General features: G+C 43.9%; 1 protein-coding gene across 1 annotated transcript in view; it reads left to right on the top strand.

Annotated features, from left to right (window-relative positions):
• Positions 1 to 13,253, top strand: part of Dnah8 (dynein, axonemal, heavy chain 8) — a 199,122-nt gene that overhangs the window by 151,896 nt on the left and 33,973 nt on the right. Inside the window, exons 84-85 of the mRNA XM_013029569.1 lie at positions 6,627 to 6,743; positions 9,033 to 9,134. Coding sequence (XP_012885023.1) covers positions 6,627 to 6,743; positions 9,033 to 9,134 — 219 coding nt within the window. The remainder of the gene's footprint in view (positions 1 to 6,626; positions 6,744 to 9,032; positions 9,135 to 13,253) is intronic.

Genomic DNA, 13,253 nt, shown 5'->3' with positions numbered 1-13,253 from the left:
TGGCAGAGCCCACTCACCTCATGGTGGCCAGGAAGCAGCGCGTGAAGGCAGAGAGAGATCAGGGACCAGACACCCTTTCTGAGGCACCCCCAGGGTGACACACCCTCCCTCCAACCATGTCTGTACCTTCTACAGTTCCGCCAGCTCCCCAGAAAGAGCCACACACCAGGGACCAAGACTACTCGGGATGTTTCATATTCAGACCATAACTCGAGCTCAATACTTGAGGAATGAGTGAACAGGTTATTAAGAAAGGAGCCTGGTCTCGAAAGTGCCTGTACGAGCCACGAATTTTATGTACACCATCTTACATAATAACAACCACCACATTTCAAAACAGGATTAATCACTGCGTTAATAATAAGGCCATTGAGACTGGGAGAGGTTAAGTACACATCATCGGCAGTGGTGGGTCTGGCTCTGGCTGAAGTTCAGGTGGCTCCAGTTATTACCAGGCAGTGAAAGTGATGGCTGGGCTGGGGGAGGAAGGGTGACAGCGGCGGCTTGCCTCCCGCAGGCCATTCGTTGGCTGTTGGCTTTTACATGCTAATTACTTATATAGTGATTTGTCATCTTAGGGTGATCAAGCCACTTATCTGTTGGATTTTTTAAAATTCATTATTGCACTGTCCTCTATTTGAGTTTTATAGGTTGTTGAGTACTGGAAAACTGCATAACTATAATTCACTTGGTTCACTCCTTGGTTTCACAAAGAGGTGAAGAGTCTCCTTTAACTGCTTGCCACAATACTCCTTTCCTGGGACTGGGGAAAAAGGGTAGACTGAGCCACTGTTGTGTCCCAGGAGCCACAGACACTCAGCTGTGCCCAAGGGTTGTTCAGACTTTGCCAAAGATGGAGGCAAATTGTTCCCACTCTGTGTTGACCCCACCCTGCCACCAGAGGGAGCTGAAGTGTTTCTCTGTCTTCTCAGCCTTGGGAGAGGGACCATGCTTTGCTGGTGATGCTTTTTTGCTGATTTCTATCATGGCCTCTAGATTGTAAACTTCAGCCTCCAAGTCACTGAAATCTACTTCACACGCTCTTCTCTGAGAATTGTTCCCTCTGCTAGAGCTTATCATGTTCTAATCCAAATATTGCTTCAAATACTGTATTTGGTTCCCAGTAGTGGTGATTCAACCCTTCCTCCGTGCTTGAGGACAGGGGCTTCTCCATGTGGTCAAGGTGGTGACCTAGGCTATCCAGGATTCCTAAGCAGGAAGAGAGCAAGGGGATGGCAGTCCATTCATGAGGCAAAGTGTGAACCACACTTAGATCAAAACAGAGAAGAAATCTCACTTCTGCTGGGGCTGGGCAGCTAATAGTGGAGCGACTGTATATTAGCCAAAGACCGAATACCTCTTAAAATCAACTAGTAGTGTGCTAGGAACAGCACTTCCTGGGAGTCAGGAGGCTCATCTTTGCTGGGCAGTTAACCAGGTGAGGTTGCTTAGTTATGCCTTCCCCCAAAGGCCTCTCTTCCCTCTCTATGAAGTTTTCTCATTTCTGAAATGTGGCCATCCATTTCTATGCTTTTCCCCCCCATTCATGTTCAACAGTCCATTTCTTAGTATCTTTTGTGCATGTCCATGTGTGTATACATGTGTGTGTATATGTGTATGTATGTGCTGGTATTGGCATTTGAACTCAGAGCCTAGGTGCTGTCCCTTAGTGTTTTTGCTCACAGCTAGTGCCCTACCACTTGAACCACAGCTCCATTTCTGGCCTTTTTGTGGTAGTTAATTGGAGATAAGAGTCTCAAAGACTTTTCTGCCCAAATTGGCTTTGAACTACAATCCTCAGATCTCAGCCTCCTGAGTAGCTAGGATTACAACAGTGAACTAATAGCACCCAAAATGGTCTTAAAGTAAAAGTTTATCACATGGGATTCTAAAAATGAAACTAGTAACAGTCTGTGTAATAAACATCTTAAGCAGTGGTGCTCAGCCAGCCCTTGGGCCTTGGACCTGAAGGCTCAGTCTTTTTAAGAACTTCCCAGGTGATTTTAATATACAACAAGAATTGAGAATGCTGGGGCAGCACAGAGCTGTAGTTAAGGGGGAATAGTTAAACCATCATTACATCTTTCTCACGCCTGCACTTTGATCTGCCCACTTTGAGGGTCCATCTGGGACTTTTAACAGCATAGACACAGCTCTTTGCTGTGATGGTTTGGCTGAAGTCATTTTGCTGCCAGCTCAGGATAGCAAGTCCCTAAGGATTTCTGGATTTAAAGTCTCTGAGGGCCTGCAGTAGCAGCTGCAACTGTGCAAGTTTTATCATGGCTCTTAAAAATAATTTAAATATTAAATAAAAATGGCTATATCACCAGAGCCCAGGAAATTGCTCCATTAATACTTCCTCATTCAGAAAAGTGTTTGCTTCCCTTACATTTTGTTTTATTCTGCTCAAGCCCTGTCCAACACTTGTTCCAACTTTAAAAGTGAATGTGAAGGTCTTGCTTTGGGGCACAGGTGCCTATCAAAGTTTTAGCTTCAATGTTTTTGAATAATTACAATGTCCGGGCATGGGTTTAACATTTGCACCATGATGGAGCATGATCCCCAGCAGTTTTGGTTTTGTTCATTATTTTTCACCTATTCAAATCCCTCTAATGTTATCTAGTATGGGTTGCATTTTTTCTTTGTATATCAGCACCAGTTATTGGAGTCTGGCAGTTAACTGCAGTTGTCTCATTTGAGGATGGTGTGGATTGATTCTGTAGAAAGAGAGTCTGCCATCAGGTTGGAAATAGCTCTGCCATCTTTGAAATAATGAGTTCACTGAGCAAGTCTCATCAGTGGTCTAAGGAGTTTCCTGTATTTCCACGTTTCCCAGATGACATTAGTAGTTCTGGAATAAAAAGAAGAAACTGGATTGTTCAGCCTAAGGGGGAAGTAGACTGATATCATACTCGAGCTTCACACTGTGTAATACTTTATGCTGAATAAAGATGTGTGTGTGTGTGTGTGTGTGCGTGTGTGTGTGTGTGCGTGTGTGTGTGTGTGTGTGTGTGTGTGTGTGTGTGTGTTGGTACTATGGCTTGAACTCAGTGCCTTGTGCTCTTGTCTCTTAGATGATTTTTCACTCAAGGCTTGTGCTCTACCACTTGAGCCACACCCCCACTTCTGGCTTTTTGCTGGTTAATTGGAAATAAGAGTCTCAGAGACTTTTCTGCCCAGCTGACTTGGAACCCTCAATCCTCAGATCCCAGTCTCCTCAGTAGCTAGGATTACAGCAGTGAGTCACCAATGCCTGGCTGACTGGATATGTTTTTATGTTCAAATCTGTCTACCTTCCTCCATTGAAGAAGCTGAGCCTGTTAGTTCCTGCTTGGAACAGCACTGCCTTGAACGGGAAGCCCATGTTCATCTCTCTGCTTGTAGCCTTTGCTAGTTCTCAAACATCAGCCCCAGTTTCATTCTGAACCTGAAGCCTCTGAATGAATGTGCTTTTCAGGCTGACATGTGTTAAATTTTGACAGTTAATTCCAGTCACATTCACATTCTCTCTTTCTTGTTTCTAAGACCTATTTTCTCACCTGGATCCAAATGTCTTGACAACACCTGTATGTTAATGTTCTGCTGTTGTGCTCATTCGTGACTTCCAAAATACTAATTGGACTGAAGAGATCCAATATTGTATCCAACTGAGAAAAATTCCTTGCTTTTCAACCTCCAAATGAGCTCTTAGGCTCCAGTGGTTTGAATTTATGCCAAGGTGATAATTCAGGCTTCTCTGTCCTTTATTGTCACCAAGAGAGACCAGTGGGCACCAAAAAAAAATAGCAAATGAAATGATTTCCTTTATGAAACAAAAAGACAACCACCAAGACAGAGTAGAGTCTTTTTCCCCTCAAGACAAGCTCAGCAGACTCTGACTTTCATGAACCAACTTTAACAGTGAATGTTCCAGATGAAAACAGATAGGAAATGACATAAATGGGAGGCAAATTTTAGCATTGGGGCAATTTTCAGAGATCACATTTAAAGAGCAACTAAATTGCAATTGCTCAATGCATATAAATGGGAGTGTTTCTGTAGAGCCAATTTGAATAGCTTCAGTAATTGGAAAGAAAGAATTGGTTCTCATTCCAGTCTCTGTCTAATTGAACCTTAAATTTTAAAAATTAAGTCAAACATATAGATAAAACTAGCTGATTTTGATTCTCGTTCTCTCTTTTGGAAAATGGGAAACATTCCCATTTCATTAAGTATTTAACATTCTTTGAAGACCTCACAATGGAAGAAATCCTAGACACCAAAGGATTTGCTAAACCCTTTACTATTTTAATATTAATATATTATAGACTCTTAGTCTGTCCTTGTTCTTGGAATAACTTAGAAGAAACTCATCTATATGAGTCTGAAAACATTCAACTCTAGTCACTGAAAACTCTGGCTAGCCAGCCATGAGTCTCTCCCAGTAGCTCAACAGGCAGTAACTAGGGAAACCAAACTAAGATAACAGAAAGACTGAGGGAAGGAAGCCATCCAGAGAAACAGACAGTCTGACAGGCCATGGCCTCCGTGCTCACACCCAGGGCCACCATCTCTCCTCTGTCAACACTTGCCCTCTGTCCCTGTCACCTCCTCCAGACACAGTTGGAAGATGGTACAGCCCAAGGCTGAGTTTGTAGGTCCTCAGTATAAACTCCCAACTCCAAGGAGGAAGAGATTGGGAGACTCCTAGGCTAGTGGTCCACTCTGATCCGGTCAGCGCATGAGGGTTGGGAGTCACATTGTGTAAGTCTCAGGAAACACAGGTCAAGAGATAAGAGTTTGGGTATTCCCCACCCCCTTTTTGTTCTCCCTCTTATTTCCCAGGGTCAGAACATCTGGATCCAAATTAATGTTAATGGTTTCCTTAATATGTTAAAAGCACACCCTGAAAATTCAGTCAATTAAAACCTCCTTGCATCCTGAATTTCTTCTCTGACCTGTGCATGATTTTTTAGCCAAGCTCATGTTCATTTAGATTTCTTTAAAAATTTTATTGTGTGTGGTACCGGGAATGGAGGAGCCCAGGGCCTCACACTTGAGCTATCCTACCACTCCAGATTTTCTGTTCTTATTTTGAGGTAGGGCCTTGTGTGTTTTACCCAAGCTGGCTTGAAACTCACAATCCTCCTGCCTATGTCTCCCTAGAAACTGAAATTCTAGATGTGCAACCAATATGCCCAGTAGATGCCTCTAAGCAGTGAGGACATTCAGAGTGTGAGCTGCCGTGAGGATGGAATAGCTTGTGGAAAGTGTGTGTGTGTGTGAGAGAGAGAGAGAGAGAGAGAGAGAGAGAAAGAGAGAGAGAGACAGAGAGAGAGAGAGAGAGAGAGAGAGGAGAGAGAGAAAACATGCACATATATTTGGATGTTAGATGGGGGAAGGTGGAAAGAGGAAGAAAAATTAGTACATCTTTAGAGAAGTAGACTTCAATCTTCCCATAATGCACAAGCATTCCACTCTCCACATAGGTCCTCACTTCAGATAGCTGTGCCTGTCTGTGTGGCTTGCTGGGTCCTCAAAGTCCACAGGTGTCCGTTCTATCGTTTGCATACCTATGAAATATAGTGTCTGCAGAACTTCAAAGCCACTGGATCATTTGGACTGAGTCAAGTTTAGTTATCTGTAGGTACTTTGGTGATTCTAAAGTTTGAGACCATATGAGAGGAGTCTGGAAAGCTTTGATGTTAGAATGGAAGTTTTAAGACAGGTACATCTTGTGTGCAATGGAAATTTGTAATTTTCAAAATCTGAAGTGACAAGATTACACAGTAAACAGCAGGAGGCTTAAATGCTCTGAATGCTGGCATTATTCAGCTTGAAAGATGCATACCCTTACATTTAACATTTCCCAACTTTCAAGGGTCTGATTTAGAATAACAACTCAGAAGGTGTTTATTGAATACCTCTAAGACCTAGACAATTTTTTTAAAAACCTAAGAATTCCAAATTATCATATGGAGATTTGCTACTTCGTGTTTTTATGAGCTTCCAGAGGACCATTACACAGACGATTTCATTGTTCCATTTCCACGCGTTTGCATGTTTACAATCAGCCTCACCCTATCACTCTCCCTTCCTCCCTTCAAAGATTTGCTTATGTAAACCATTTGACTATAGTGTCATGAAATAATATTTCTGTGTGTGTGTGTGCGCGCGTGCGCGCACGTGCGCGTGTGTGCTGATACTAGGGTTTGAACTTAGAGCCTCACACTCACTCTGCCTGGCTTGCTCTTGGCTGGCTCTCTACCACTGCAGCCAGGCCTCCAGACCAGTATTTTGCTGATTAATTGGATATGGGGTCAGGGGGAGTCTCTTGGACTTTTCTGTCTGGGATGGCTTCAAATTGTGATCCTCCAGATTTCAGCCTCCTGAGTAGCTAGGATTACAGGTGTGAGCCACCAGTGTCCCCACATGAAAGAATATGACTAACCATTAATATATCCAAAATTATACATAATGTTCTTTTACAACAGTGTCAACTTGCCTTGATAACATACCTTTAATTTTATGATAGCTCATTTTAACAGTCACAAAAAAGGAATCAGCTATGTACAATTTTTTAAACCTACTTTACTTTAAAAAAAAAAAAAGCTTGCTCAATACTTAATTTTCTTTCTTGTTTTAAGGAAAGACGAAAATTTGGTCCTCTAGGATGGAATATTCCCTATGAATTCAATTCTGCTGACTTTTCAGCCAGTGTTCAGTTTATTCAGAATCACCTGGATGAATGTGATATTAAAAAGGTAAGTGAAATGGTCTCTTTTTTTCTATTTTCTATTTTATTCTGTGTCTTAGTTAGGTTTGAACTTGGGGCTTCGTACTTGTTAGGTAGGTGCTCTTCCACTTGGGTCATACTGTCAGTCCTCTTTTGGCTATGGTTATTTTTTCCAGTGAGTTCTTAAGTTTATGCCCTAGTCAGCCGGGACCATGGCCTTCCTATTTACATTTCCCATTTGCTGGGATGATAGGAATACTCCACAATGCTCAGTTTTTATTGGTTGAGATGGAGGGGGGTCTCTTGAACTTTTTGCCAGGGATGGCCTTGAGCAATGATCCTTCCAGTCTCTGCCTTCCAAGTAAATAGGATTTTGGACAGCCACCAAGCCCCATCACTCTGCTTTTGTGTTTTTATTGCTACCTGTGACATAGCATGAACTTGACCAGGTCTCACCTTTTGAAGGAGACTGGTCAGTCTAATCAGTTGATTGATCCAGTGTCTCCTTCCTCCTCCCCACACCACCACATTTGCACACACCAGGCTTGCCTCTCAGCAATGTGCTACACAATACCACCCTCACCTCATATCACACCCAAGTGCCAAGGGAGGATACCTCAAGAGGAGATGTGTCCGGATGGCCTGTCTTCTCTGGTTCCATCAAAGAGAACATGGTAGCTGCCAGCACACAAGGAAATTCTTTTTCACTTTTTTCATTTCTGGTGGCTTGGTATAGAACCATGGTTTGGTACATGCTGGGTGAGGGCTCTGCCACTGAGCCATACCCCAGCCCTATCAGTCTTTTTATTTGTTTATTTGTACTGTACTAGAGCTTGAAATAAGAACCTCACACTCTTGCTTGGCATTTTTTTTACTCAGGACTAGCACTCTACATTTGAGCCCATAGCTCCATTTTCAGCTTTTTGCTGGTTAAGAGAAGAGATAAGAGTCTCCTGGACTTTCCTGCCCTGTCTGGCTTTTACTCTCAATCCTCAGATCCCAGCCTCCTGAGTAGCTAGGATGACAGTGTGAGTCACTAGTGCCTGGCTCTGGTGGTCATGTCTAACAGTGGTCATTGCTCATTCCTGTGTAGTGCTTTCTACTTACTAAAGTGTGCACATTTGCAGGAGACAGGCACAGAATGCACTGCTGATATCCCCATTGTACTGATAAAGACCAGATTTGAGAGTTGGAGGGGAGACTTCAAGGTTACTGAGCTCGGAGTACAAGCTGAGCTGTCACTTACTCCCACATCATGGCTTTGTATAGCCCTAGGCGAGTTAACGAGCCTCCGAGCCTATTTCCTGTTTCCAGGTGGCCATAGAGTGTGTGAGGAATACAGATGTTAGGTATTTGTGAAAGCTTAGTACATGGTGCATAATAAGAGCACAATAAATCCCACTTGTACCGCGCATCTGCTCTTCCTTCCCCTTGTAGGTCCCTTGCAGCACCGGCCTGGTGACACTGAGCCAGGATAGATGTCCTCTCACTCAGAGAAGAGCTCTAGAACCAAACTATCATTTTCCCCGAAATGACAAAGGGATATTAAATTAAGAGTATGACGGTTTGGTGAAAAATGGTATTGTGTGAGTTCATATTCCGAAGTTATTTATCATGTCTCTGTACATAAATAATAGTTACCTTGAAATTGTTGCTTTGAAAGGCAACCTAGCCGAAAAAATAAAAAAAAAAAATTAACCCAGAAAAAGTAAATAAGAGTGGTGCATTCTCACATATCTTTATCCCATGTGGACTGAGGAATTGTTTTAAGGGAAATAACCGTTAATATCTGAAGTGCATTGCTAGCAGGAGATTGCTATAGAAATTAATGAATCGTCGCTCGAGTGTTAGCTCACAGAATACAGTGGGAAGGATGGCATCATAAGACAGTCTTGTGAACACATACATCTTTTTTTCCTATTTGTTCTTCGAACTGATTCTCAAAAATACATTGCTAGGAAAAAACATTGAAGCATTGATTACTTGATTGTTCGCCTTTTTTCACGAAAACACAACTTTTTTCTCTCTAACAGCTTGACATGACTGTAATGAGTATTACAGATGATTACAACCCAGAGTGAAAAATACTCCACCCTCCCCTTTAAATCTATCCACTAGCACTTACGATGGTAGATTTCACCCCCTCCTTGGAAGAAAATCCCCCAGCCGGAGTCATGCAAGCTACTCACATAAGATAATGACTCATTTTTAAACAGTCTCGCAAGCCCTTGCTTTTTCAGGCCTGTCCCCATAGAGAAAGACCCCACATGTTTGTTTGGATTGACAGTGAATAACCCGTCTTTGTGTTTTAATATAGGGTGTTTCGTGGAGTACGGTTCGGTACATGATTGGAGAAGTACAATATGGAGGCAGAGTGACAGATGACTTTGACAAACGTCTGCTTAATTGCTTTGCTAGAGTAAGTCAATTTAGGGGGGAAATGCATAAAGCGGAGACATATTTCATTGCCTTTTTCCCTTTCCAACAAGAATACTTTTTGTTTGTAATGAGTATGCCAAACTTTAGAGGGGAAAAATTCAAAGCAGAGCTGCTCAAAAACAACTTCGCTAAGAAACTCCCCTCCCACCACACAGCCCCCAGCCAACACCTGACCTCAGAGTTCTATGGAGCCTCCGCTCATGAGCAAAATGCGCATGCCCAGGTCGCCCTGGCACCACAAGGAAAGTGATGGCCCCTTTAAGCCCAAGACTCACAGTATCTTCAAGTCCCAAATAAGTGATGGGGGAACTTGCCATAATTTAGGTTTTCTCATTTATTCTATTAGAACAGATCATTGAAAACAGATAAAATGTTCATTCCTTTCTCTGTACCCAATAAAATTCACATAGACCTTGTTGGTAAACCACTTCTAGAGAATGTTATTCCTTAGCAATTACAGCTTTCACAACATCGAGGATGTACATTATAAACAACATCTATTGGACTCAAACTCTTTCTAAATCTTGGTTCATGTTAAAGAAGCAATGTACATTACCTAATAGGTTAATATTTTATGGTTACTGAGTTCTTTGTAGTAGGATCTCTGTTGGTAAGTCGCTGTTCAATAACTTTATTTCCTTTCTCCTTCCTCCCTCCCTCTCTTTTTTCCTTCCTCTCATCTTTTACTGAACAAAATTAAAACTTCAACAAATACATACACAAAAGCTACTGGGGCATATAGGTAAACTAAGGGTTAACCAGAAGTCTGGATTTTCTTATAACCCTGAGATCCTCTGTGTGTGTGTGTGTGTGTGTGTGTGTGTGTGTGTGTGTGTGTGTGTGTGTGTGTGTGTGTGTGTGTGTGTGTGTGTGTGTGTGTGTGAAACCATATGTGGAGAACGATGGAAAATAATAAGTGTTGGTAAGAATGTATAGAATCAGGACCCTAGTGCTTCGAGGCTAATTTGGGTACCTCCAAAAAGCCATCTGGAGATGTAGAGGTACACACTGAGGTCAAGAATCTCAGGTAGGGGCTGGGAAGGTGGCTTGCCTAGCATGCATGAAGCCCTGGGCTTGATTCCTCAGTAACACATAAGCAGAAAAAGCCGGAAGTGGTGCTTTGGCTCAAGTGGTAGAGCGGTAGCCTTGAGCAAAAGATGATCAGGAACAGTGCCCAGGTCCTGAGTTCAAGCCCCAGGACTGTCAAAAAACAAAAAAAATCTCAGGCAGGTATATTTCCGAACATGTTCAAGAGAAGTCCACACATGAGTGTGTCCAACATGGTTTATGGAACCCAAGACAGTCATCACAGGATGTTGTCTGTGGGATGGAGAGCTGAACAGGAGTGTCCCCAAGGCACTTTCCCCCAGGTCATGACAGTGGCTGAGGCACTTCACTTCTGGGAAGACAGGGCAGTGTCTGGCAAGCAACAAGGCTGCCTGGCCAAATACTTGAGCCAGCTTCAGTGAATGTCCGGCCCTGAAGAAGAAAGACCAGGTGGTGTCTCGTAGCATCCAACACCACAGCCCTGGCATTCTAAGCGGGAAAGATGCAGTGGCAAACGCAGTGGTGTGCCATCGCTCAGCCTGGCACGTAGGATGGGAGCCGTGTGGTGCGACAGCATCCCGCACCCGAAGTGTGGCCTAGAGGACAAAGACGCCGGTAGCCTTGTCTGTGGTGGGACTTGGAGGCCATGTCACCACCTGGGATGATGTACCAAAGATCACCCAGACCACAGCGGGCTCGGGACAAAACTTGGTGGTGCTTCTATTGACAGCAGCTGGCAGCACAGAACCGGTGTGGCCATTTGTTATCTAAAGGTCTAAGGCCCTCTAGAGAACCTTCTATTCAAGTCATCCACATGGCTAAAAAAGAATAAAAAAGAGGAAATCTCATCTTTCTGAATAATGGCTCTGCTCTTAGCACTGTTCTCTTTAATAGCACTCAGCTGCTCCCCATTCTTGTTTTTTTTGGGGGGGTTCCAGTCATGGGGCCTGAACTCTGGGCCTGGGTGCTGTCCCTCAGCTCTTCAGCTCCAGGCTAGCGCTCTACCACTTGAGCCATAGCGCCACTTCTTGCTTTTTTTTCTTTTTGCTTATGTGGTACTGAGGAATCGAATCCAGGGCCTCAGGCATGCAAGGCAAGCGCTCTACCACTGAGCCACCTTCCCAGCCCCGTGCTCCCCATTCTTAAATTAATCATTGTCACCATCCTGACACATACAGCCAGCCCTACCTCACCTTTCCTCTGCAGGTGTCTCTTCCGGCTCTATTGTATTTACCCTAGAGTTCATTACTGCCTAACATTTGTTTTGCATCCTTTATTCCATGCCTTTGCTTGCATGGCTTCCCCAACCCCAAATTCTCCTGACAGAATCCTTACTTTCAGGGCTCCTCTCCCTCCTTAATAAAGCCTTACCTGACATCCACTTGGCCACTCTTTCCTCCCGCTTTATGTACCCATAGTGTTTGGCTTATTTTTTCACGTTCTGGCTCTTCCCTTAGCGTGCTTTGTATTGTGGTTGATAGATTAATTCTCTTGTCCCGCTACTGGGTCACAGCCTCCTTGAATGAAAGGACTGCGAGTCTCCTCATCCTTGCATTCTGTTCCAGTTCTCAGCTCAGTGCCTTGAGCACAGGAGTTGAATAGGATAGAACTACAGAAAATGAAGCTTTTGGGACACCAGGTATTTCTGAGCAATCGCTGGACCTAAAAAGAGCTGCAAGAAAGCTATAGAGGGAGACTTGCAGAGATGGTAAGACTGACGAGAGAGACATCCGAGTCCTTTCTACCTCAGCCCTCTGAGTGACCCAGACATTAAGCCTTTCCATTATTTCTCTCCCTGCTGGGAAAATCACTTGGAGAGACATGAAGTCGTTGCCTCAAACAGGCTAATAGGCATTCAGCATCATTTTCCCCGGTCTTCAAAATAAGTCTCTTCACGTCAAGTGTACATTTCTTCTCGCACTGTTTTGTTACAGATAATCAATTCATATGGAATGAAAAAAGGGATATCTTAAGGGGAACAAGGTGGCAGGATGCATTTGCTTCTTGTGGACAGGGACAGGACGTAATTAACAGGGGATGCTCTCAGCTTCGAGATATGATGGCAGGGAGAGGCTTAGAAGTTCTTCTGACCTTGTGCAGGTGCTCCGGGTCATTGCAAGCAAATTGCACGTGCCCAGCCCCCCTGGCGGGACCCTCCCCCACACACACACATACTGTGAGGGGGACAGAGGGCAGTGAAGATACCCAGAGGCCCTCTGTAGAGGTGGAAGTGAGGGCTGTCTGTCGCATTCCTCTAGCAGGGCTTGTGCCTAACCCCCCTCCTGCCCCCATGCCATGCAAGGCCTCTCGGCCACACCTCCCGTTCAGCTCTGGCCCCAGGGCTCTGGGCATGTCTCCATCTCTGGTGCTAAAAGAGGGCTCATAAATGGTTTTGTGTTGTGGCATCTCTCTTTTCTTCATGCGTGTGCTAATTCTCTCAGTGATTTTGTTGGGATGCATTCAAAACCATATGAAAATGGAATTCAGTAAAAAAAATTAAAAAAATAAAAAAAAAGAAAAAAAAGAAAATGGAATTCAGGTGACCCTTCCCCCAGAGTAGTAGTTTTCACCTGATGCTCAACATATCCTTCCCACCCTCCCTCCCTTCTTTGTTTTTCTTTCTCCCTTTCTCCTTTCCTCCCTCCTTCCCTCACTCTCTCTCCTTCCTTCCTTCCTTCCTTTCTTTCTCTCCTTCCTTCTTTCCTTATTTCTGTTTCTCCCTCCCTCCTTTTCTCCCTCTCCCTCCCTCATTCTCCCTTTTTCTCCTTCCCTCCCTTCCTCCCTTTCTCCCTCTCTTTCTCCTTTCTTCTGCCCTTTGTCTCTTTCTCTCTTTCTGTTTTGCCTTATTTCTTTCTCCTTCCCTCCTTTTCCTCTCTCTCCCTTCCTCTTTCTCCCTCCCTCCCTCCCTTTCTCCCCTCCTCTCTTTCTCTTTCTTTTCCTTCCTTCCTTCCTTCATTTCTCTCTCTGTCTCTTTCTCTTTCTTCTTTCTTTCCCTTCCTTCCTTCCTTCCTTCCTTCCTTCCTTCCTTCCTTCCTTCCTTCCTTCCTTCCTT

This window comes from Dipodomys ordii, unplaced genomic scaffold, assembly GCF_000151885.1.
Source record: "Dipodomys ordii isolate 6190 unplaced genomic scaffold, Dord_2.0 Scaffold120, whole genome shotgun sequence".
Taxonomy (NCBI): domain Eukaryota; kingdom Metazoa; phylum Chordata; class Mammalia; order Rodentia; family Heteromyidae; genus Dipodomys; species Dipodomys ordii.
This window is presented reverse-complemented; position numbering and strand designations above follow the sequence as displayed.